General features: G+C 34.1%; 3 protein-coding genes across 10 annotated transcripts in view; 2 read left to right on the top strand and 1 right to left on the bottom strand.

Annotated features, from left to right (window-relative positions):
* Positions 1-23,483, top strand: part of exd (PBX homeobox extradenticle) — a 62,749-nt gene extending 39,266 nt beyond the window's left edge. The window contains exons 1-7 of one of the 6 annotated variants that reach the window (XM_014234252.3): positions 16,156-16,261; positions 16,558-16,593; positions 18,688-18,985; positions 21,498-21,644; positions 21,697-21,868; positions 21,925-22,183; positions 22,255-23,483. In XM_014234252.3, the coding sequence (XP_014089727.1) occupies positions 18,721-18,985; positions 21,498-21,644; positions 21,697-21,868; positions 21,925-22,183; positions 22,255-22,539 (1,128 nt within the window). In that variant the 5' untranslated portion in view covers positions 16,156-16,261; positions 16,558-16,593; positions 18,688-18,720 and the 3' untranslated portion in view covers positions 22,540-23,483. Of the gene's footprint in view, positions 1-16,155; positions 16,262-16,362; positions 16,386-16,557; positions 16,594-18,501; positions 18,594-18,687; positions 18,986-21,497; positions 21,645-21,696; positions 21,869-21,924; positions 22,184-22,254 lie in introns of those variants that run through there. The other 5 variants (XM_014234253.3, XM_014234254.3, XM_036372594.2 and 2 more) reach the window with 5 other exon arrangements.
* On the bottom strand, positions 9,216-11,372 carry LOC106617177 (pre-mRNA-splicing factor 38B). 2 transcript variants are annotated; one of them, XM_014234195.3, is made up of 6 exons: positions 11,213-11,372; positions 10,948-11,082; positions 10,735-10,859; positions 10,475-10,610; positions 10,210-10,316; positions 9,216-10,109 (listed from the first exon to the last, which is right to left on the bottom strand). In XM_014234195.3, exons 1-6 carry the CDS (start codon positions 11,220-11,222, stop codon positions 9,537-9,539), a joined length of 1,086 nt encoding a protein of 361 aa, XP_014089670.1. In that variant the 5' UTR covers positions 11,223-11,372; the 3' UTR covers positions 9,216-9,536. The 2 variants fall into 2 exon arrangements, with proteins under 2 accessions (XP_014089670.1, XP_014089671.1); XM_014234196.3 differs by lacking the exon at positions 11,213-11,372 and having other exon boundaries at positions 10,934-11,076.
* Positions 12,025-15,972, top strand: Raf (Raf oncogene). 2 transcript variants are annotated; one of them, XM_014234251.3, is made up of 6 exons: positions 12,025-12,502; positions 12,601-13,257; positions 13,323-13,997; positions 14,057-14,203; positions 14,266-14,639; positions 14,706-15,972. In XM_014234251.3, exons 2-6 carry the CDS (start codon positions 12,895-12,897, stop codon positions 15,283-15,285), a joined length of 2,139 nt encoding a protein of 712 aa, XP_014089726.2. In that variant the 5' UTR covers positions 12,025-12,502; positions 12,601-12,894; the 3' UTR covers positions 15,286-15,972. The 2 variants fall into 2 exon arrangements, with proteins under 2 accessions (XP_014089726.2, XP_014089725.2); XM_014234250.3 differs by having other exon boundaries at positions 12,026-12,502; positions 12,752-13,257.
* Positions 23,484-23,573: the final 90 nt, after the last annotated feature.

The following is a 23,573-nucleotide window of genomic DNA, read 5'->3' as shown; positions in this document are numbered from 1 at the left end:
TGAACGCTTTATACTTTTGCTCCCCAGTAACAATTTATATTTTGCTTCCATTTCTACAAGTACTTTGTTTAAATAGCACAATGCTGCTTTGCAGTCTCCTTCTATTCGTCTTTGTTGCTCTTTTGATTTGTTACTCTTGAGCGACTGCTGCTCCTTGAATAGTTGTAATTGTGTTAAGCACAATAACCCAAAATGCGTATTTTAACGATTCGAAAAGGTATCTGGAGCAAATTTTGAATAAAGGTATACATTGTTCTCCAAATTTTGATGATGATTAGTTTTTCTAATCTAAAGACAGCAACGAGCAGCAGTGTCAATAAAAGCGCGCCAATATTAGCGCAACTGCAAATGTGGTGATCACTCAATTGCACAATGTTACATGCGCCACAAAAATCTTCTTTAAGGATACGCACACGTTTTAGGAATTCCGAACATCCTTACTGAATTTCTTCCTATTCGCTATTTGTCGCAACTATATATTTAAATCCTGTCATTTTTGTTAATTTATTATGCAAACTATTATGTTTATGCCAAATCCTATCGCATCACGAGTCGTGCCTAGCGCTCATTTCTAGTTCCCAACCAACTAGCTATCCATAATCTTCATAATTCTTGATGTCCTGTGTTCCTATTAATTTTCCTCTCCTAGTGTGTTTTGTATCGTTTTTAATTTAATCAATTTCAGTGTTACAAAAGGTGTCAATCTTACTCAGTGTAGCCCAGCGGACGGACATTCGCCCATGTCCGGATGCCCGCGTCTCCTTTGCCGTATCAAAATATGTCTTAAAAGAGGGTTAAATGTAAATTATGTACATATATATGTAAACATAAAAAAAGGAGAAAACAGCCCAACGGTGGCAGATGCCTCAGCCCTTCAACACAATTTACGTATGACTAGAAGATTATAAGATTCCCACATGGGACGAGCAAAGTTCTTACGTCTTGCAAGAGCTGCACCTCATATAAAACCGACAACTATAAAAAACTCGCTCGTTCATGCGACAACTAATGAGTTAGGTAATATTGTTGCTGCAATTAAATTTAAATGAAAAGGTACACTTTTTGTATTTTTATGTGAGCTGCGAAGGCACAACAAACTTAAACATGTATAATTCTCAAACGGGATCAATCACAACGCCTAAGTAAAAAGGTGTTTTCCAACAGCCAGTCAACAGCAAAAGTGGTGCTATTTACATGCATACATATGTATATGCATGTGACAGATTTTCACATGCATATCTGCTTAATTAGCGGCATAAAAGCCCGCTCAACAAACAGCCGTCGTTCGCAATCGTCTAATCAAAAATGAAGCAGCCAGAAGAATAATTTCAGGACAATTGGCTGCAGCTTTGATTCTCAGTTCTGTTTTGGTCTTAACCAATGCCTAAAATTGAGAGTAATCCAAGTTTCACACTACGCAAGGATCAATAAATGAAAAGGGTAGTTAAAGAGGTGGGCAGTGCATTTTGCGGCAAGCAACTGTGAAATTAATGACTTTTCTAACTGTTCACTGCCACCGGACATGCCTGCAATACCTATACTCTGCCGGCAATTACGGGTACATTATACCAAACAAAAATTATTTACGTAATATTAGAAGCGCTTTAGTGGGCAACACCGCGATCAATACATTCTTAACTGTTTTGAAAGATATAGTCGGTGTCGGCAATAAATACAAACTAAAAAGCACCCCTCAAGCTTATCATAATAGATTTCTCAGATTGCGGTTAATGACCACGGGACACACTGCGACCGGGCCGACCGACTTCTTACTTGTCCTCTAAATGTTTTGATTTACGCGCCTTTCTTATGCGCGTTTATTTAATTGACCAATGACTACAATATCCGCATGAAAACAATGCTTGCATGTCTCGCTTCCTGTCACTTTCTTTACAACTATTCATGCTTGACTGGGCGAAAATATATTTGTAAATGCATACATATGTACATGTTATTACATGTAGATGACCCTTGTCAACTATAAACAAAACAGCGTGAACAGGAAACAAGTAAAGTCGTCAAGACAGTCAAGGTGACGTGGGCGCTTTCCCGTAACCAGAAATTGAAAACTTGCATGAGAAAATGAATCAGTTACTTGTTTACAACTTAGAAATTATGCATAATGGACAACAAAAGTTTATGGTCAGTTGAGCAAATGAAGTAAAATTATGGGAACCAGAATCGGCTAAGAAGGGTAACATTTATATCAAATCGGAATCAATAGCTTATTGTTTTATAAATACTTGTGGATATGTAAGTGAAAAGGATTTTCTCGCTGGAGGAGGTTTTTCCTCTCTAGGAAGGTTATTCTTTTGGACGACAAGTGAGAGCGAAGAATAATTTTAATAATGCGATAGTTGATGCAAATATATCTAAATACAATATAATGCTTACGGGAACAGCAATGTAAATATAAACTATTTGAAAATTGCATGATAACGGAATTGATTTTCAATGAAGAAATAAATCGTTGCTGAGACAATATCAAAATATACTCTATGTAATAATAATAAAACTTTTCACACATAACGGTGTCTGTAATGCCAATTCACAGTTTTAACTGTCACTTTAATCAAACACATACATAAAAGAATTCTAAAAAAATATAGAGTTCATTTGCTTTCAACACTTTTTATAGCACAGCATCTCATACTAATTGCCGTTCGTTTTATAGACTTTTGATGAAGTCATTAAGTGAATTAAGCAACGCTCCTACCATTACATATAAACTCATTTATGTATGTACAAAAATTGAAAATATTCGGCACATAGGGGTTAATCAAATAATACTCCATAATCAATAGGGGTTCCTTGTACAAGCAGAAAGGAGATGATTGCGATATACATACATAAGTACATATACATACATACATGCATATGTATGTGCCTGAGCTAAAGCGATGTGTGTGTCCGCTAATGCAGCTATTGTTCATCGCCCGCATCCGTGACTATTCTACAAGCGTTCGGGTGTAGCGACATACACATCAATCTAATCAATGCCCTAATAGAGTTTGGAACTTAAATCAAAGAAGGCACAAAAGATGAAAGGACATGTGCAAAATATCATTTATAAACAGTTATTTTATATTTAATGTTTGTATGTGGCAAAACTTTCACGTGGCACATACCCACATATGGTCCCAGCGGAAGGCACGACACATAAACACACAAGTTTGCCTAATTTGGCGCATTCACACAGAGTTATTACAAATGACTTTCATACTCTGCAATTGACCAGAGTGATAGGAAGAACGTTTTGAAAAGTACGTTGGCCGGCAGCACGTGCTGCATTGCCTGCTGCAGAGAAACCAAACAAACAATGTGCAAGTACGAATAAGAAGACACAAATAGAGAAGCAAATACTTATTACCAACGCTTACTCTATATCTTTGTTTGACAATAACACAACAACCTGGAATGATGCCATTCATTACTGCAATTGGAACTTCTACCTACTGAAAACATCTGCCGATGCAAGGCATACTGGCTCATACTGAGATTAGACGCGCGTGCGCGCCTTTTATGTAAATATTCAATTCCTCATACGTGTTATGTACATATGTATGTTTGAATGTGCGAGCGGCTTACTTAACATTGATCGGATCAAGGCATTCCATTATTGATGCACCTGTACTGGCGGACCGCATGCCTTCAGGTTCTTTTTTATACATACAAGCATAAAAATATGCGGACCTCACAGTTACCTATACATACATACTGTTTGCCCAAAATACTTGCAATTATAATTCGGTTATATGTTTAAACGAGCCTTCCCCTATTGATTTCTTATCAAACCGTTAACAGGTACGTGCGGGCGACGGTAGATTGGCACCCCATGACTGACCGTTGCCATTGTCTCCATTGCCCTGCAGGATAGTTACCCTGGTAAAGGCTGCTATAGCTACTAGCAGGTGATAAGTAAGAAATTCTAAATATATGCCATTTTTGGCTGTCAACTTTCTTAAGCTCGTATAAATACATTAGTATATACTTACATACTTTACTATGTACATACATATGTATTTGATATGGAAGAGTAGCTTGTTAAGCTAACTCAACTGGATTATAATATTTTACCATATAAGAAATACACACATTGTCTTAAAAATTTCATTCATAGGTTAAATAAATAATCAATATAATTTAATTCTTTTTACTGCAGTCGAAAAAGCATTGCTCTGCCGTTATCGCAGGTATTCTAGTTTTTCTCAATTTCATGCAACTGGTTCCTTTAACTACATACCTATATATATATATTGCATACATAGTACACTTACATATGTACATATATATACATACACTTATTGCATAAATGTGCTCAAAACGGTTTAACCAGCACACTTGGGTTTCTTTCTACTATATTCTACTGTTTACTTCCCAAAACGTCAACATTTGAATGGAAATTGTGTCGGCAGTTGCGACGAAGCGTGAAACTTGCATATTTTATGAATTTCATCCAGCTGAACCGTGCAGGACATATGAACCGGAGCAAAGGATTTTCCTCGCTACCATATGGTCAATAATAGTGAAGCGAGTGCATTACGAAGAATAGGCAATTCGACATGTGTCGTGTCTGTTTACAGAAATAATTGGAAACGTTTAGGCTCATATTTGACCATTTCAAATTGCAAGCGGAGCATACCAAATGAACGCACTTGACAGGTAAGCGCTAAGCAGAAAAGGATAAATTATTTTTGAAGTCATAGAAACGCAACGACTTATTGACAACTTCTTACCTATTTAGTTGGCGTGCTAATCTTGTGAGTTTAACACAGGTTTCGAAGTTTTCTTTGCACGTTTATGTTTGTATACCAAACATTTGTACTTAAATCGATCTGTCCTAAAACTACAAAATTATGTTTTTGCTGCCTCGTAGTACAACAAACATACGTTGTAATAATACATACAAAGAATATTTTTCTATCGCTGCTGTAAGAATACCGCATTTATGTGCATATTTACTATATGTATGTAGGCATATGCTATCCTCAAGCTGCGCACGAAACCGCATTGTCGTTCAGGTGATAAACAAAAAATTGCATCATGCTGCAATAGCCAACATCCGGTCAAGCGACATAATCTAACTGCGAAAGATCATATCGGCCACACGTTAATGTGCTGCGCGCGTGGCCAGTCACAACGACAGACCGGCCATTGGCTGCATCTCTGACTAATGTGTGACGCCATCAGCTGCCTCGGGGGTCTCGATCCTTTTGTTTTGATCATTAACAACTGAACTTACAGTATTCTAACACGTTCTAGTGATAATGCAGTCCAACATGTGTACATACATACATACATATGTTTTAATTTTGTGGTTTACTGTTTTTTCTTGACGCCCACTGATTGTGTTGGAAGATAAGTACGTCATTTTACCAATTTTACGTGTTTGTTCATTTCTGTGTATATTGCTTTGAGCTCAACCCGATTGTATGACAGTTTATTTAACCCGCTGTCAACGCTGTCGATGCAAACATATTGGACACAGGAGGTGCATACTTCTCGCGAATATGAATGTACAAGTATGTCTGTTCTCGTATGTATTCAAGTATAGTAATAACATAAGAACTGTGCATACATGTGCTCCGATTACAGGATTGTAATTCAAACATTAGCCCACACAACCACCACAGACAGCAGTGTACTTTACACGAATGTAGCATAATCGCAATAAAGAGATACGATCTTGCGGTTGCATGGGCTCACCTATGATTAATGATTTTGGGTTCGGAATTTATATAATTGAAATTTTTTAAAAGATGTTAAACAGAGTAAAGATAATTGAAAAGAACTGAGGCAACTTACCGCTAATGTTAAGGTCGCTAAATTATAAAGCTGAATATGTTTGATAAAAATTACTTTGACGTCATTAAATTTACACATACAATTTGACCACAATATGTACTTACATATATAAGAGTATTTGTTGCTCAATATTTGCGAACAAAAGTACATTCGCATTTATATTGAATACATAAGAATGCCTAATTTTTCATGCCAAATTTTTCGCGCCATATTTCCACGTGGCAACGTGCCGAGCAGCTGCAGCGGGCAATACATGATAAAATGAATCGAAGCTTCTTATTCACTATTTCAATTTTTCTTGCTATAATATACATACTATAAATGCATTGAATAAATTATTTTATTGTTTAGTGAAATATGCTATCTAGTTGAATTTGTATGTATGTATGTCATTTGTAACGATAAATTTTATCATTTTAATCTATTTCTCTAATAAATACATCAGTAAATAAATAGTAAAATCTGGTAGTCAGAAAGCGCCAAAGTGCAACAACCGCGTAAGTGAAACACTTCTTGAGCTGAACAAACGAATAAAAGAATATTTGCAAAAATAGGAAAATAATTGAAAAAATAGCTTATTTCTAGTTATTTACATTGCCATGTACGTCTGTACGGGTAGATAACTAAATATTGCATATGCGCGCGTTATTTGTTTAGGCATCGCAGTTATTGGCATTGTTGTTGCTGCTTAAACGTTAATGATTCTGATGGCACGGAACATTTTGGACAACAATAAAATAGATAACCACCAACAGCTCTCAAATAATTACATACTTTCTTTGCGAGGTTTTGACAAAATAATCGAAGTGCTATTAAAACCACATGGGCGATGGAGATTTAAATGTCATACGGATATTAACAGCTGATCCTGCTTGTATGTGGTACTTTTCGAACTCATACAGTCTTCTTTGTACCAACGTCACCCAATCAAACGACTGTCGATTGTATATCTAAAATATGATGTTGCAATATTTATTTTGAGGAAACGATTTTCATTTAGACAATTGATTCTATACAACCACTTTGTGTGCCTATGTATAGGGTGAAGATAAATGTCATAAAAAGTTTTTTGCACGACTCGTGCATATTTTGCATACGAAATATGTAAGTACGTAGGGCGAGTGAATGCCTCGTTATCATTCATATCCTGCGATCTTTTTTCAGACGTCTTACTTCAGCGCGTATTATGCATAACTTCACACATATGTATGTATGCATGTATGTATACCTATTCCATTAAAGAAGGGATCATAGTAATTTCACAACCTTAAAAACTAGTGATGCGCATTTAATTGTACTTCAAAAAAACATCTTGTTACAAAATGTAATAGGTGCGACTGGCACATCATTTTTCTCACTATTACAATGTAGAGGCAATCACTTTAACTATGCACAGACATATGTAAGTGTGTAAAGGGTTACATGGGCATCGTTTGTATCGTATGGAACATAAGGCGTATCCTCTTATGGGAAATCTTATTTAGCGTACTTTGTGCTTGAAAAAAAAAACTTGAGCGATATGCAAAAATATTAAACAATTACAATTTACTTATGTGATGTCGCCACCGATATAAATGATATATTTTTGCTTAAGGGGGCTTGCAAAAACTCACAGAAAATTTATATAGGAAACAAGAAAAGAAGGCCCAAGTTCGAATGTAACCAAACATTTTATACTCTTGCAACTTGCAATGATCAAAGCAAGGGAAATACCTCCATTTGTAGCAAAACTTTATATTAAATTATAAAAACCATTAACTTCAGCTGCACCGAAGCTCTAATAACTTTGACCGAAGCACTTATTATAGCGTAAAAGGGTATAAAAAGATCTTTATCTTGATATTGATCGATCAGTTTGTATGGTTGCTATTTTTCATAGTGGTCTAATCTGAAAAATATATTCGTAGATTGTAGTGTTGCCTTGGAAAATAATACATGCATAATTTCGTGAAGATTTCTTGTCATATATAAATGTACATACAAGGACTAGATTTTGGCCCCCTTTGAGATCAATGCCCTATTTGTTTACATTCTTCCGAGATCAATGTCTATGAGGTTAATGAACCTTTTGTTTACGTTTTATGGAGTCAATGAACCCTTTGTTTACATTATGAGGTCAATGAACCTTTTTTTTACATTTTATGAGGTTATTGACCCTTTTGTTTACATTTAGCCAAGTCCACAACCTTTGTTTACATTTAGCAAAGTCAACAACCTTTGTTTACATTTGAGGTCAATGACCCTTTTGTTTACATTTTATGGGGTCAATGAAGCCTTTGTTTACATTATGAGGTCAATGAACTTTTTGTTTACATTTTTCTGAGGTCAATGACCCATTTGTTTACATTTTATGAGGTTATTCACCCTTTTGTTTACATTTAGCCAAATCCACAACCTTTCTTTACATTTAGCAAAGTCCACAACCTTTGTTTACATTTGAGTTCAGTGAACCTTTTGTTTACATTTTATCGGGTTAGTGAACCTTTTGTTTACATTATGAGGTCAATGAACCTTTTATTTGCATTTTATGGGGTCAATGACCCCTTTGTTTACATTTAGCCAAATCCAAAAGCTTTGTTTACATTTAGCAAAGTCAACAACCTTTTTTTTTACATATGGGGTCATTGACCCTTTTGTTTACATTTTATCGGGTCAGTGAACATTTTGTTTACATTTTAACTTTTGTTTAATTTTCGCCAAGTCCACAACCATTGATTACATTTAGCAAAGTCAACAACATTTGTTTACATTTTATCCCGTCAGTGGTGGTTGGTGTTGCAGTAGTGGCAGAAAACATTCCTGAAGTAATTGCGAGGAATGGTGCTTAGTTGACAATCCTTGGACGGATAAAAATCCGGGTCCGTTCAGGTACTTAGACCCGACTATTGAGGGAACGGAGCTATGGTGGTTCAATATCGACGGTTCCGACAAAGTAGGAGTTTCTTGAGGAGAGTGGGACATGTAAAAATTTCAAATCGATACCGCAAAACTGAGGAACTAATTTGGCAGTATAAAAATTATTATGAGCCACTTACCTATATAAATCGCTTGCGATCTCCTCTTTTCTTATCACTCGGAATCACACCTTTGTCTTAATTGGGGTTTGGTTTTATCAACTATATACATATGTAGATAAGTTAAAAAAGGTTTATCAAGTACGTGTGTGCATATCCTATAAAAATTGTATATATCTATATACGGGTATGTTACCGGCTGGACATATACATACATTCATATGTATGTTAAAAGTGAGAGGTAACAGAACTGTGATAATTTAATCTTACAATTTAGCTAAAATAAAAAGGATCATCTGAAATTTGATGTTTGACATATTATAATATTAGTTGATATGTACTTACATCATTATATTTTTCTAAAAGTGACGATGCTTTTATTAAAACGCAGTCAGATAAATAATATCTTTATATATGCTTGCAATTACCTCATCGAGCTATTTATTTATTTATTAAATCATCTTTAGTATTAAGCAAAACAATTTCAGTAACTATTGTAACATTTAAACCAACATATCTATTTGCTGTATACAATATAAAGAAAGTATAAGACAACAGACGTCCTGAGTTCAACAATGGCTTATAAAATGGAAATGTTATTTTTAATTTTTTCGGGCTATAGGATTTAGGAAAATTGTATCACTTTCCCCGTTTTCATACTCCGGATTTACTTTGTGCCTCCGTCTGTGTTTATTGCTATATAATTTAATAGATATTTTAACGATATCTGCGCTCCTCATAGTCACGACCACGACGATCGAAATCTCTTTCCTTTGGCCTGTGTCGCTCACGTTCACGGTCACACTCCAAATCTTTTTTCCGTTCAGTTCGATTCCGACTTCCACTTCGACTACGACTTCTACTTCTAGAATGGTGCTTGCGCTTATGTTTCTTCTTGTGCTTCTCTCGGTAGTGATCCCGATCTCTGCTGCTATGGTATGAATTTGAAGGCGATTCTTCACGTCTTCTGTTACAGTAGTTATCGCGGTCATCATGCTCGTCACGATAACTCCCACTACTTGCTTGTGGAAGTCTGTTTCGACTGCTACTAGCGCCACCACTTCTGCGATCATAAACTGTATCATCATAGTCATAATTCGCACCTCCACTATTGGCTGTCGCATTCCTTGCTGAACTCAATTGCTGTTGACTTATATTATTTTTGCGACAATATTCCTCCAATTTCTTTTCTATTTGCTTTTGGATAGGAACAGGTATACGGGGGAATAATGTAGAAAACCAATCGAGCTTAGTGAGAAATTGGTATACCATCTGGCCTATAGTTATAGTCTACACAGTAAGAGATAAACAAAAAGTAATTATGTTTTTTTCCGGCTTGATTAAATTATATTCATGCTTATTGACTTATTGACTCATACACTCGACTCACCTGTCCACTGCCAGCCTTTACATCTATTTCTTCTTCATCCTGAAAATAATCTTCATACCAGTCGTACAAATCTGCTGGTGGTTGAGTATATCTAAGGTACATAAAACCTGAAAATAATTCATTGTTTTAAATGTTTGATGTACATATATTTTTCCTCAAAAAATGTTACATTTGCATAATACCTCCGAAAGCAGAACTGGATTGATCTGATATATCTGGATATTGTGACGACGGTGCTGTTAACACCTTTTGACTTACCACCTACCTAGAGCCCTTATATAGGGTGAATCTGTGTGGTTTAGAAGTCCGTTAACCTGCTTTCTAGTCAGCCTAAGTGTGTACAATTTATACAATAGACAGTAAGCCGTTGATACTATGCCGCCAGCTCCCACTCCTCGCACCTATAAAAAATTAATGCTATTGAGTAGGATATTTAATACTCTTTCAACTACTGCAAGTAATTTAACTTTTATATGTAGTATATGGTATTTATTTAAAACGAAATACTACATTTCATAAACTCACTCCGCCACACATGCCAGTTTGTCCAGCCGTTTTTCGAGATCCTCGCTCCCAGGGCTCCATGTGTTTTACTTGGTAATAAATCTCGTCAACAACTTCATGATAAGTTTTAAGTTTGAACAGATGAACTATAACAAGCGATACAAAATATATTATAAAAACCCTTAAAAGACAAAAACCAAATGTGTGTTCGCTACTGTACCTTTCGGGACGTACCTTTGAAATAGCTAGAGCCCTGTATATTCGCTAGAATAAGGGGATTGAGGTTCATAGTTGCTTCATTTCCCCATAGCGGCAGAGTATTATGTTGTTTGCCAATTTTCTTCGCTGCTGAAGATTGTTGCTGATATTCTACGAAATATTTTACAATTAATGAATATAATGAGTCCAATGACTTTAAACAATTTGCCGATCTAATATTTAAGTCGCGCATATATTTGCCAAACGGCGGCAACTTTAAATAACAGATACTTCCTCTTACCTTCATCCATTTTAATTAATAGATTATTTTCACACACTTTACAATTAATAATCAACAACGTTTAATAAAAATCTATTAGTTTCCATAACTCACGATAAAGCACCATAAACGTTTGGCGACGAAAAAATATGTACAAAACGCGACAGCCACGAATTCAGCTGTATAAGAAGTAATTCAGCAAAGCTCTAAATTTCAATGCTGCCACTTAATTTTCACTTTATAAAATTGTTTCGACGAAGAGGAAACCCAACAAGTCAATTCATGGTCAAGTTGACATATCAGAGAATATAGATTATTTTACATTCTCTGGACATATCTACCCGACCAGTATATGTTTATTAATCTCTTTCTTACACACATTCTCAAATATCTGTACGTATTAGATTGGATCAAAATTCTTTCAATGGGTTGGAGTTTCGGGTATTTACAATTGCTGGGTTGTTTTGGTACATATTAAAAAAATTTGCAATGCTAAATAATTTATTGAAAATATCACAATATTTTCCGCTAACATATCTGTTCACGTAGTAATTACTGACAAATCAACAATTTTTATTACAATATTTTTAAATCAATTCACTCACGATTATCACCGTTTTTTTAATTATAAAACTTAAAAATTAACTATATGTGCAAAACTGAAAAATATATTAGAAGAAGAACTAAGAAAATATATATTAGTTGCGCTGACTTATATTTTTTGAGATTTTTTTATTAATAAATTTAATATAACTAATAAACTATTGGTTGTTTCCAGAAATAGCAAAAATACGAGATAAGCAACCCTGTTAGTCGTATCCTTGCAGTCCGCATTTTTAATAGCAACAATGTAGTATTACATATTTGGGGAAATTCAATGTCACACACAATACAAGCAGAAGTAAAAAAATAGTTGAACAATAATTTATTATTACTCTTTGAAACAGTGTAAAGGTGTTAATAAAACATTTACGTTTGGGGATTTTAAAAATTTCGAAGGATGTAAAAGATAAAACATAGACCTTTGGTGTGGTGCTGTAAGACTAATTAGGCTCTAATCTACATTACATTTAAAAATTATGAATAACTATCCGTAGTTATTAGTTATTTAATTAATTAATAAAATTGGTTTAATAACTTAAATTCGTAATTTGACATCAAATATATAAAAGCTATTGAAAAACTCAAAGTCAAATACAACAAAAAATATCTCGTATACAAAAATTTGATAACATATACCCAAAAGAAATTAAAACAGCTGACTTAAAGATGGAATTATACCCAGCCCACATAGTAGTAATTGAAAATGCGGTAAGAAAAATGTATTAGTACATCTTTTTAATTATTATCCATAAACTATCTGCCTTTCCTGACTACGTTCCAAAAAATTTGTTCTTATAATAAAATAGATTATTGCAACCCTGTCAATTTCTTTGCACAATCCGGCTTATTTGCGAATTTGTGTTACCAAGAAAATTGAATCATATAAAATGAATTAAAACATTTAGAAGGTGGACGAAAGCATAAATATTTGTTTACTATTATTTTTATGCTTTGCAGAACTGTGGAGTATGAATAAGCATTATTGGGCAGATGTAAAAATAAAAAAAATAGGAATACATACATTTTACATTTAAAGCAGAAAGTCGTGCTCTTAATAATTTCAAAAACAGTAAAGAATTTTTGACAATTTAAACGCCAATATGTCTAGCACCTCTTCTACCGACGAAAGTGGAGATTTGTTCGATCCCCTTGCCGAAGAGCTCCAAAATGTTCAATCTGTAATACATGTTACACGTGAAAATATAGATGCCCTTAATGCAAAGTTTGCCAATTTACAAGAGCCACCTCCAATGTATATAACAGAATATCAAGAACTTACTTCAAAGCTACATGATCTTTTCGTAAAAGAACATGAACTTATGGAGCAACTGAGTAGCCAGCAAGAGGAAGCAAATAAAGCTGATCAACAAAAAATCCAGCTTGAATATACCAATCACCAACCCCAATATCAGAATCAGCAACAATCATCGCATCAACATGCGCATTTAGCATCAATTGATATGGTTTGTATATGGTTTAGAATTTTTTATATTCCTATTAACATGGGAGGTTTTTTGTTTATATTTAGACGGATTCTAATGCAGCAAACAGTAATAGTGGAAGTCGATGTAGTACTTTAACACGGCCACCAAAAGTTCTGTTGCGGGCTCATTTACCTAATCAACAGCGAACATCAGTAGAAGTTGTACCAGGTGTCCGATTACGTGATGCGCTTATGAAGGCACTTAAATTACGACAACTAAAACCAGATATGTGTGAAGTTTCTGCAACAGATAGTGGTCGTAGTATTATTCCATGGGACACTGATATTGGTTCACTTATGGTGGAAGAAATTTATGTACGCTTATTGGATAAATTTCCAATAATGACTCATATATCCCACCAGTTCATAAGAAAGACATTCTTTTCCTTGGCTTTTTGTGAGGGCTGTCGTCGTTTGCTTTTTAGTGGTTTTTACTGCAGCCAGTGTAATTTTCGGTTCCATCAAAGATGTTCCGATAAGGTACCTACACTTTGTCAACAATTTCCTATGGATATTTCCTACTATCAACGACTTTTGGCACAAAACCCCGAAAATTTTGTTGGAATATTACACCCTGGAAGGAATGCGATATTAAATCAAGGAAGGCACCCTCGCACAATTAGCCAACAAGATCGCTCAAACTCGGCTCCGAATGTGTGTATCAATCGACCATTAACAGAGGCGCAACGGTGTTTAGTGCAGAATCATGTTCCTCTACAGGTTACTATTGCAGAAATAAGAATAAAAATTTTAATCTTCTTATGAATATTTAATTCCAGCATCATGGTAACGATCACCCTAACTCAACACAGGCTTCACCCACCGGCACATTAAAAACTATAAAGCGACAAAGAGCTCGATCTGCAGACGAAAGCAATAAAAATCTTTTGTCACCTCGGGACGGAAAAGGTTCTGAAGAAAATTGGGTATGGTTTTCAAAAGCGAGATGAAAAAATTACATCTAGTCATATTTTTTTTTACATTTTAGAATATTCAAGCTGAGGAAATCTTGATTGGACCGAGGATTGGTTCTGGATCTTTTGGTACAGTGTATAAAGCTCATTGGCATGGTCCAGTGGCAGTGAAAACATTGAATGTGAAAACTCCAAGTCCTGTTCAGTTGCAGGCATTTAAAAATGAAGTGGCTATGTTAAAAAAGACCCGACATTGCAATATTCTTTTGTTTATGGGCTGTGTCTCTAAACCGTCGTTAGCTATTGTAACGCAATGGTGTGAAGGTTCTAGTCTATACAAACATATACACGTAAATGAAACCAAGTTTAAACTCAACACGTTAATCGATATTGGTAGACAAGTGGCGCAGGGAATGGATTATCTTCATGCAAAAAATATCATTCATAGGTATAAAATTCCGCTGTAATTTAATCGAAATTTACTTTAATCTACAACGTTTGAATATTTTTTTAGGGATTTAAAATCTAACAATATATTTTTACATGAGGATTTGTCTGTTAAGATAGGTGATTTCGGTTTGGCCACTGCAAAGACACGCTGGTCTGGAGAAAAGCAAGCCAATCAACCTACTGGCAGTATTTTATGGATGGCTCCGGAAGTGATACGCATGCAAGAACAAAATCCTTATTCCTTCCAATCGGATGTTTATGCCTTTGGTATTGTTATATACGAGCTATTAGCTGAATGTTTACCCTATAGTCATATCAACAACAAAGATCAAATATTGTTCATGGTTGGACGGGGATTGCTTCGACCTGATATGACTAAAGTGCGTGCAGACGCCCCACAAGCTCTCAAACGTTTGGCCGAGGATTGCATTAAATATGATCGAAACGATCGCCCACTATTTCGACCTCTACTAAACATGTTGGAAACTATGTTAAGGGCAATGCCGAAAATTCATCGTAGTGCTAGTGAACCAAATATGACGCAAACACAGTTACATAGTGAAGATTTCTATCAGTGCCCCAGTCCTAAAACTCCAGTTAACTTCAGCAATTTCCAGTTTTATAACAGTGCGGGTAATATCTAGCGATGCTGATCCGATATTACTATTGTGATAACGAAAATGAGGAACAGACGATATCCATTTTGAACGCTAAAAACAAGTGTAGGTACCTTTTACTATGTAACAAAGAGCAAGGAAATTTTAAATTACGTACACTTAAAAACTTTCGGGCCATTATTATTGCCGGCAAAATATACTTAAAATAATATTTAATTTTCTCTAAGTCTGAGTCAATATACAAACCCAGTTATTGCATTAGTAAACAAAACAAAAAAAAAACATTCTTCAAACCGTTTTCAGGAATTTTGCTGAGCAAACAGTTCTTGGCTAAAAGTACGTTCCGGTTTATAGATCCGAGTGTTTTGAAAGCATTTGTCAATTTCTTCAAAGAATTTAATAACACATGAACCACTCGCCACCAATGGTGACTTGGTGGTAACTTCGGGATTTTCGGCTTAGCCTGATATTTCATAGACGCTAATGAATAGAATTAAATACATTTTTGTGAAACACTACCTTATTTAAAGTTTTAAGTAGAATAATTAGATGGCAAGAGTATGTAATTGCGTTGAGATTGTAACTACAAAATAAGTAAATTAATAAAATATTATGTAAATGATTTTAAAATATTAAGATTATACAAAATATGTTTCACTGGGCAAGTGTAGACAATAAGCTTGTCCAACTAAATAAAGTAAAATTCAAGATTAATTGTACTTTTAATTAATACGTAAAAAATAATCTAGTTGTATTTACAAAGTTAAAAAACAAGATAGATTTGAAGAAAACAATCGTATATAAGATATCCAGTGTATTAGCAAGCTTTTATGTACCATTAATTGTAATAGATTGTTTGAGTTTCGATATGGCATCACCCAATGGTATGGATTTTATTTTGACAACATTCATGGTCACATCTGGCAATACTTTCAAACGATTTCCAATTGATGCTCTGCTATTTCTACTTTGTCGTGTGCTTAGGATTTATTGATAATATTTGGTTAGTAGATAATATCTAAATCTAATTCTTACATTCGCAAAATAGTTTGAAAAATTATTGAAACAAAAGAACGAATGTGGCTATATAAGCTTAGTGTTAACAAGTGAAACTACAAACGTTTTCGGTACTGCTTTCGTGTTTCTCGTCTCCTCGTTTTCGTATGATTTTTCTCTATCTATTTTCCTCAGCGGTTACAAATGCACTTGTTTGTGTACATAGTATAAATCATCTACTTAAATTATTTAGTGTTTTACCTATTTAACTTATTTTAATCGTCTACAACTTCACATTTTCAGTTTCCTTTAATCTGATTTCTCACCGTTTTTCTAAATGTAAGTAAATATAATTGAAATGCAATAATTATATATATTATAGATGTATACATATAGCAAATATACGTACGTAAATGTGTATTCAAAATGGGTAGAGCAGATTGCGCAGGTTACCTCTAAAATACTAAAATTGTACAGAGTATTTTGATTTAAAGATTTTCTAAAAAATGGAAACAAAATATAACGAAATTTTAAAACTTAAGTGTTCCAATGAAGTTTCGCCGAGTCGCCACTACACAATCTTTTTATAAATCAATTTCCAAAACTGTCACCCATACATGGATTCAAGCAACTGTTGGCTACCACATTAACTCGAATTATATTCCAGCAGGAAAAATGCTGTTACCACATCATTTGGAGCAAACCACACCCAGGTTTATCAAATAGTATATGTGCAAACGTTTCGGTCTTTCTTTCAGTTGTTGATGTAGAATATAATTTCAGTATAATTTCAATATTCTTCAAGGTTAAAAATTTTAACAGCGCTATTATCGTTGTGAAACAACAAGTTTTACAATTTGAATTAGTAAAAGTGACTGTAAAACCTTAAGCATACTTATCATAATATAAAAAGGATATTAAAGCTAATACCTCACAGCCTATACGGTTGCGATAATGAGCTACCTTAAAGCATAAAACCACTAGGGTACACCTATCATAAGACTAAAATTATTGCAAAGTTAATAGGTAAAATCTACCTGTGCAAATGAGGAGAAAATTACATGATTAATAGATTCCATAAACACCTACGAAGTAATATTATATGTCACCAAGTATTTTCAGCAGCAATTTCAAACTTGAGTATAATAAAGAATATTGTTATTTTTTGTTGTAGCGGCAGAATTCTGCCGTCTTGGCAGTCCTTGGCCAGATAAAAATACGCGTTCGTTCCGGTTACGTAGACACGACAAGAAAAAAATAAGGATATTAATGTATGGTATATTAATAATGTGCAATAAGCATACCCACATAAATGATTTGTTTACAATAAGAGCATCTCATTCTGAAGGGTACATTCTTCCGAAAAGGGTCTGCAATATTATAATGATTCGATTCTTATTAAACTACAAAATAGTTGATTTGAGCTTCAATTCTGTGTCTGACCTCCACACCATAGGAAGCAATTGAAAAAATAAAAATCATATATATTGATTATTTGTGACTTTTATTTATGATTTTTATTATTTTTATTGATATTGATATTATTTTTAATGATAATGTAAATCATAAAAATCCGAAATTAACTAATCATCAAGGAAACGTTTAGATCGTCTAAAAAAGACTAAAATGCCATTATCTGTTTTTTTTTTTTGTATTCCGATTTTAACTTATTGATATTTCTCATTTCAAAATCGCAACAATAATCATTATTTACGGTGCCTGGTTGTTTTTTAAAACGACAGAATCTACAGCATCCGGGAAAAACCTAATAGTCATATTAGGATGAAATATATCACTTGAATTAACATGATTTGTACATGTGTTCTTTATTTTAAAATATTATAGACCACAGGCAAAGATCTCGTGCAAGCAGTAAGTATTTATCGTCTTAGGGACAGACCAGTTATATTAATTAGGAGGAGGCAAATAGTGTCCTTCTATCAAGTAGTATTAACAACAAACTACCGTCATATGTTATATCCTTATCCTTGAAATTAAAACAATTAGATACTCATAAGCATAATGTCTTTTGTTCATCTGACTCCTTTTTTTGTTTGTTACGATATGAGAGTAGCAAAACAATTGTGGCGCGTCTGAGTGCCTGCTGTTCATTTTAAGAGTATATGTCGACAACATTGAGCTAAGAGCTGAGCATCGAGAGAGCAGGCACGCGTAAAACATATGTATCTGATTCGTTAGCTTGGACGCTGCCCAATAATCAGTTTTGATTTTAGTTTTCAATTGAATCTCGTTGACAGTATACGCTTTGTTTGCCTTCTTTGCAGTAAGAATATTCAATAACATGATTTTTCGCAAATAATTTGTACACACATACATATGTAAATATATATTACTTGCACAGTGAGGCACTTTACACAAATGTTATATGAATGGGAATGTATTTAAAGTTTAGTGTTTTTTCGTAATATTTAGAAACGGCATTTAAGCATTGCGGCGGGATACAATATGGAAGACCCCAATCGTATGATGGCTCATACGGGCGGTATGATGGCTCCGCAAGCCTATGGTATGCCAGGTCAGGATGATGGACAAAATACTGGTAATGAAAACGAAGTGCGTAAACAGAAAGATATCGGTGAAATTTTGCAGCAGATCATGAGCATTTCGGAGCAATCATTAGATGAGGCGCAGGCAAGAAAACACACTTTAAACTGTCATCGTATGAAGCCGGCTTTGTTTTCGGTACTGTGTGAGATTAAGGAGAAAACCGGTAAGTGAAAAATTATTTTCCTTTAATCGCTTTGTCTTTTATAATTTGGTTGTCATATTTAAAATTTCGGCACCATAATCAACAAATATGCAACAAATGTTTGCACAAATTGTACAAAACAAACGATATTTGCTTTGTCGCCTGTGTTCATGAAATGCAGCGCACGTTCGCAGCGCCCCACAATGTAATATTCTATAGAGTATTTAAATCTCCATGCTACAACCCCTATTTTTCACATTTTTGTTGGCGAAATGTGCGCTTATGTGACTTTATTGAAAATGTAGCATGTGTTTTGAATGGGTCAACCGCAGTCCTACAACAGGAATCACAATTGGCAATTTTCTTACGTAGATATTACTAAACCGAAAATAAGAGCAAAAGGTGAAGTGGCAGGTTATAACAAAAAATATTAAAGACAAAAGGTGGTTCCTAGCTGCAAACTGAAATCATCAGATAAAAGAAACACTATAACAGTACGTTTAATTTGTAATCAAATAACTATTATATTAAATTGCATGTAATACTTTTTAGTTATTGCTTGAAAAAAAAAATATATAGAAGTCTGATTTTGAATGTCACTGGCCGACATTTTATATACAAAAATATTAAATGCACTTAAAAATTACATGTATAACATAAATTAGTAGGATTTTGTTTTCAAAAAAATGCCTATAATACACTATATTGTTAAAGGTTCTATATCATTTATCTGCACAAGCCTCCAACTTTACTTTTATAGGGAATCGTTTTGAAAGCTTTGTATTTTTACGTCTGTTTTGTACTAATGCTAAGCAAACATGGGTTTCACAGCTTTGAATGTCAACTCTTTACATATTTTGCTTTCTAACTAAGAATTTAAGAGTAAACAAGTCCGAAACAGAATATCAAGCACCATTTAATGGTTTTTCGTCCGCCCCATAATTCTTCATATTTCTCAAACCATTTTTGTCAAGAAGAATCAAGAATGCAGAAGTTGTTTTAAATGTTTATTCATTACTTGTCAGTTTGCATCGTTCAAACTCAAGTTCAGCACCGCAACTCTGCAGCATCGATCCGGTTTAATATTCAATGCCTCCTGACTCTGTGTAGTTTAAGCAGGCATATGCAAATTGCTTGTAATGTTAAATCTTGTCGCGCCTACTTGCTGTGGCAGAATTTATATTAACGCGACAACGCTTCTCCCATAAAGTTGCTTAAAATATACTCGAATAAAGTATATACCTCATTTGTTTATTTGATATTCATATGTATACAGATATGTGTACAGATCAATAATTGTCTTTTAAAATTGCGATATTACAATTTAATGGTTATTAGTATGGTTGTTATTAATAAAATGTTCTGCTTAACAGACGATATTATTTGAATATAATATCCCATATTCCGTAAATTAGGTAAAACCGATATTGAAATTCTCTTCAACATCTCTCTGACCACAAATTTTGTGACTCAATGAGCATATCTATGGGTATTGCAGTTTCTTAAATTTTTTGGTATGTATCTTCGCTATAAGTTCTACCTGGCAAATTTAATCATGTTTTGTATGCAAAATCTACACAGCATTTTAATAATTTTGCCAACTTGGTTAAGCAAGTGCGTGTGTTTCATTGCCTGTGCATCCTTTGTTATATACATATGTAACACTAGGAGAAGCAAGCGAAGCAATGCGAATCTATAGTGGCAACACAAAGGAATACAGTAAGAAAACGAAAGCTAAAGTTTTTTAATCTAATCTTAAATTGGCACACAACTACTTTGCAAGCTCAGGGACCATCCCTGTGTGCCGTACGTGCCGATGGTTGGGGTTATGATGCGTTTGTATTTCTTGTCTGTCTGTTGGTCTATTTCTGCCTTTGTTCATCCCTTGAATATGGATAGCAAGCCACAATACACGGATGTGCGTTCTGAATGGTTGCGGGCTATTTCGCACAAGTTTTAGATTAAATGATTTGGGTGTGGGCTACGCAAACGATGTAATGGTACAGGATGTTACTTTATGAGTACCTTGTTGTTAGCTATGAATGAAATGTTTGCAACATATGCAGTATTGAGTCCTTGTTTTCTCTATTTTTATTTGAAAACCGAAACAAAATTATTCATATTGTCATGCGTATTTCTGAAATTCAAATTTTTAATGCAAATTGAGACCAAATCTCTTGAGTAACTGGGCAAATACAAATTGTGCATTAAATTTCATTATCTGTTGCAGAGGTGAATCTGCAATATTATGCGCTTATACGAAGTGAAACCATAAAATAAATATACAAAAACCTAAATATAACAATAAATTCTCCCACCTGCTATGGGCTGCTCTCTCGATATACTAGTCTGCTTTTGTTTCTATGTTATAACAATTAGTTCAAGGTATTCGATTTTAGGCGAAATATATAAAAAATAATTAGTAAAACTTATTAAATAAATACCTAAATTTATAAAATAAATACCTATAGTATATGTACATATGTATATGAAAATTTTGTCATTTAATATTTCAAAATATTTTTCTGCGAAGTCCTTTCCATTCGTAATACGCAAGAGGAAGAACCACCAGATCCACAGTTAATGCGTCTGGATAATATGCTTATCGCAGAAGGTGTTGCAGGACCAGAAAAAGGTGGCGGCGGTGCAGCGGCCGCTTCGGCAGCAGCAGCAAGTCAAGGTATATTCAATAATATATATAGTTTGCTGTACACTAAATGTTTATAAAATAGGATCTTCATTGTCGATCGATGGAGCTGACAACGCAATTGAGCATTCAGATTATCGAGCAAAGCTTGCGCAGATTCGTCAGATATATCATCAAGAGTTGGAGAAATATGAACAGGCGTGCAATGAATTCACTACACACGTTATGAACTTACTTCGAGAACAAAGTAGGACCAGGTGAGTAACTTTTGTAAGGATATAAAACATGGTTCTCGAGCATTCTCTATTTACAGGCCAATTACACCTAAGGAAATTGAACGCATGGTCCAAATAATTCACAAAAAATTCAGCTCTATTCAAATGCAGTTGAAACAATCGACGTGTGAAGCTGTAATGATACTACGATCTCGATTTCTGGACGCTAGACGTAAGCGACGCAATTTTAGTAAGCAAGCTTCCGAAATTCTCAATGAGTATTTCTATAGTCACTTGAGCAACCCATATCCATCTGAGGAAGCAAAAGAAGAGTTGGCGAGAAAGTGTGGAATAACAGTGCGTTTATAATACCAAAATTATGTGTAAAAAGTTGTAACATTAGTATGTAACATTTTATATTTTTTAAGGTTTCCCAAGTTTCCAATTGGTTCGGTAACAAACGCATTCGATACAAAAAGAACATAGGTAAGGCACAGGAAGAGGCCAATTTATATGCTGCTAAGAAGGCAGCTGGTGCTTCGCCATATTCAATGGCCGGCCCACCAAGTGGCACCACTACACCTATGATGTCACCAGCACCTCCACAGGATTCTATGGGGTACCCCATGGGGTCAGGCGGTTACGATCAACAGCAATATGATAACAGTATGGGCGGTTACGACCATACTCTACATCAGGACCTTAGTCCTTGAGGCGGTTTAACATACCACACTTCACATGTATACGAGCAAAAGTGAACATAAAAATTCACTTGTGAAATATATTAAGATACATATTTTTATCAATAAATTTAAAACTTGAAATGCTTTGTCAATACCTTAAAATTATAATGTAATTTCATTCGAAGTATTAAATATTTTTACAATTCCCACAAAATTATATAAAATTACCGATAACTTATCTTTGATTCTAATATATTTATTTAAGTTATCCTAATCAATATCACTTCAAGTTCATTTACCTAGGAGATCTTTTATTATAAGCTTAAAAAGCATAACACTTATATGTTACACTTTATATGTTCATTTTTGCTCCATAGTGTGTATACGCAATTAACAATAATGTATACGTAATATTGCATACGATAATATGTAGGCATCTATATATATAATTTGAATTAAGCGTAACAATCTTTTATTGAAATGAAAATCCGTATACGAAACTTTAGATATAAATATTAACATACATCATAGTAATAAAAATATATAAAACATGTGCAAATCCAGAAGCAGCTATCAAAAATTACAATTTTAATTGTATGGTAACAGCTAAAACAGCTAATTATAGAGTGCAAATTCGATGATGTATGTAGGTGTGCATATAATAGTAATGCTTTGCCAAGCCCAAATTTACGATACTTATATTTTTAGTTTTAGCACAACATTTTACTGACGATACATCTCAAAAGAGGTAGATAAAAAAAAATTATACAAGCTAAAGCAAAAATCTCAATATGAGCACATTTACTTATCTATTACCTATGTACGTAACTATTGTACTTTTGGCCAACATTCTTCAAGTATTTAATAGAAAGTATTGTAACAAGTTCTCTAATATAACTATAAAAAGCATTACCTTCAATTTATAATGTGTAATTATTTTAAATTAATAAAGTATATAAAAATGTGGCAAACAATTTATTTAACCGTTTATTGGGTTCATAAATCGATATGTGCACCGATTTATCGAATTGAACATATGGATGTGAAAACCTGATGGTAATATG

Source organism: Bactrocera oleae, chromosome 5, assembly GCF_042242935.1.
Source record: "Bactrocera oleae isolate idBacOlea1 chromosome 5, idBacOlea1, whole genome shotgun sequence".
In the NCBI taxonomy this organism is placed as follows: domain Eukaryota; kingdom Metazoa; phylum Arthropoda; class Insecta; order Diptera; family Tephritidae; genus Bactrocera; species Bactrocera oleae.
Note: the sequence above shows the minus strand (reverse complement) of the source record. Positions and strands in the feature narration are given on the sequence as shown.

Coding starts and splice junctions, on each gene's coding strand:
- Raf (XM_014234251.3), top strand. CDS start 12,895: ATGTCTAGCACCTCTTCTACCGACGAAAGTGGAGATTTGTTCGATCCC. Junction 13,258..13,322: donor ATTTAGCATCAATTGATATG/GTTTGTATATGG, acceptor GTTTATATTTAG/ACGGATTCTAATGCAGCAAA. Junction 14,204..14,265: donor AAGGTTCTGAAGAAAATTGG/GTATGGTTTTCA, acceptor TTTACATTTTAG/AATATTCAAGCTGAGGAAAT.
- LOC106617177 (XM_014234195.3), bottom strand. Junction 10,317..10,474: donor ACCCTATATAAGGGCTCTAG/GTAGGTGGTAAG, acceptor AATTATTTTCAG/GTTTTATGTACCTTAGATAT. Junction 10,110..10,209: donor TAAAGGCTGGCAGTGGACAG/GTGAGTCGAGTG, acceptor CTTACTGTGTAG/ACTATAACTATAGGCCAGAT.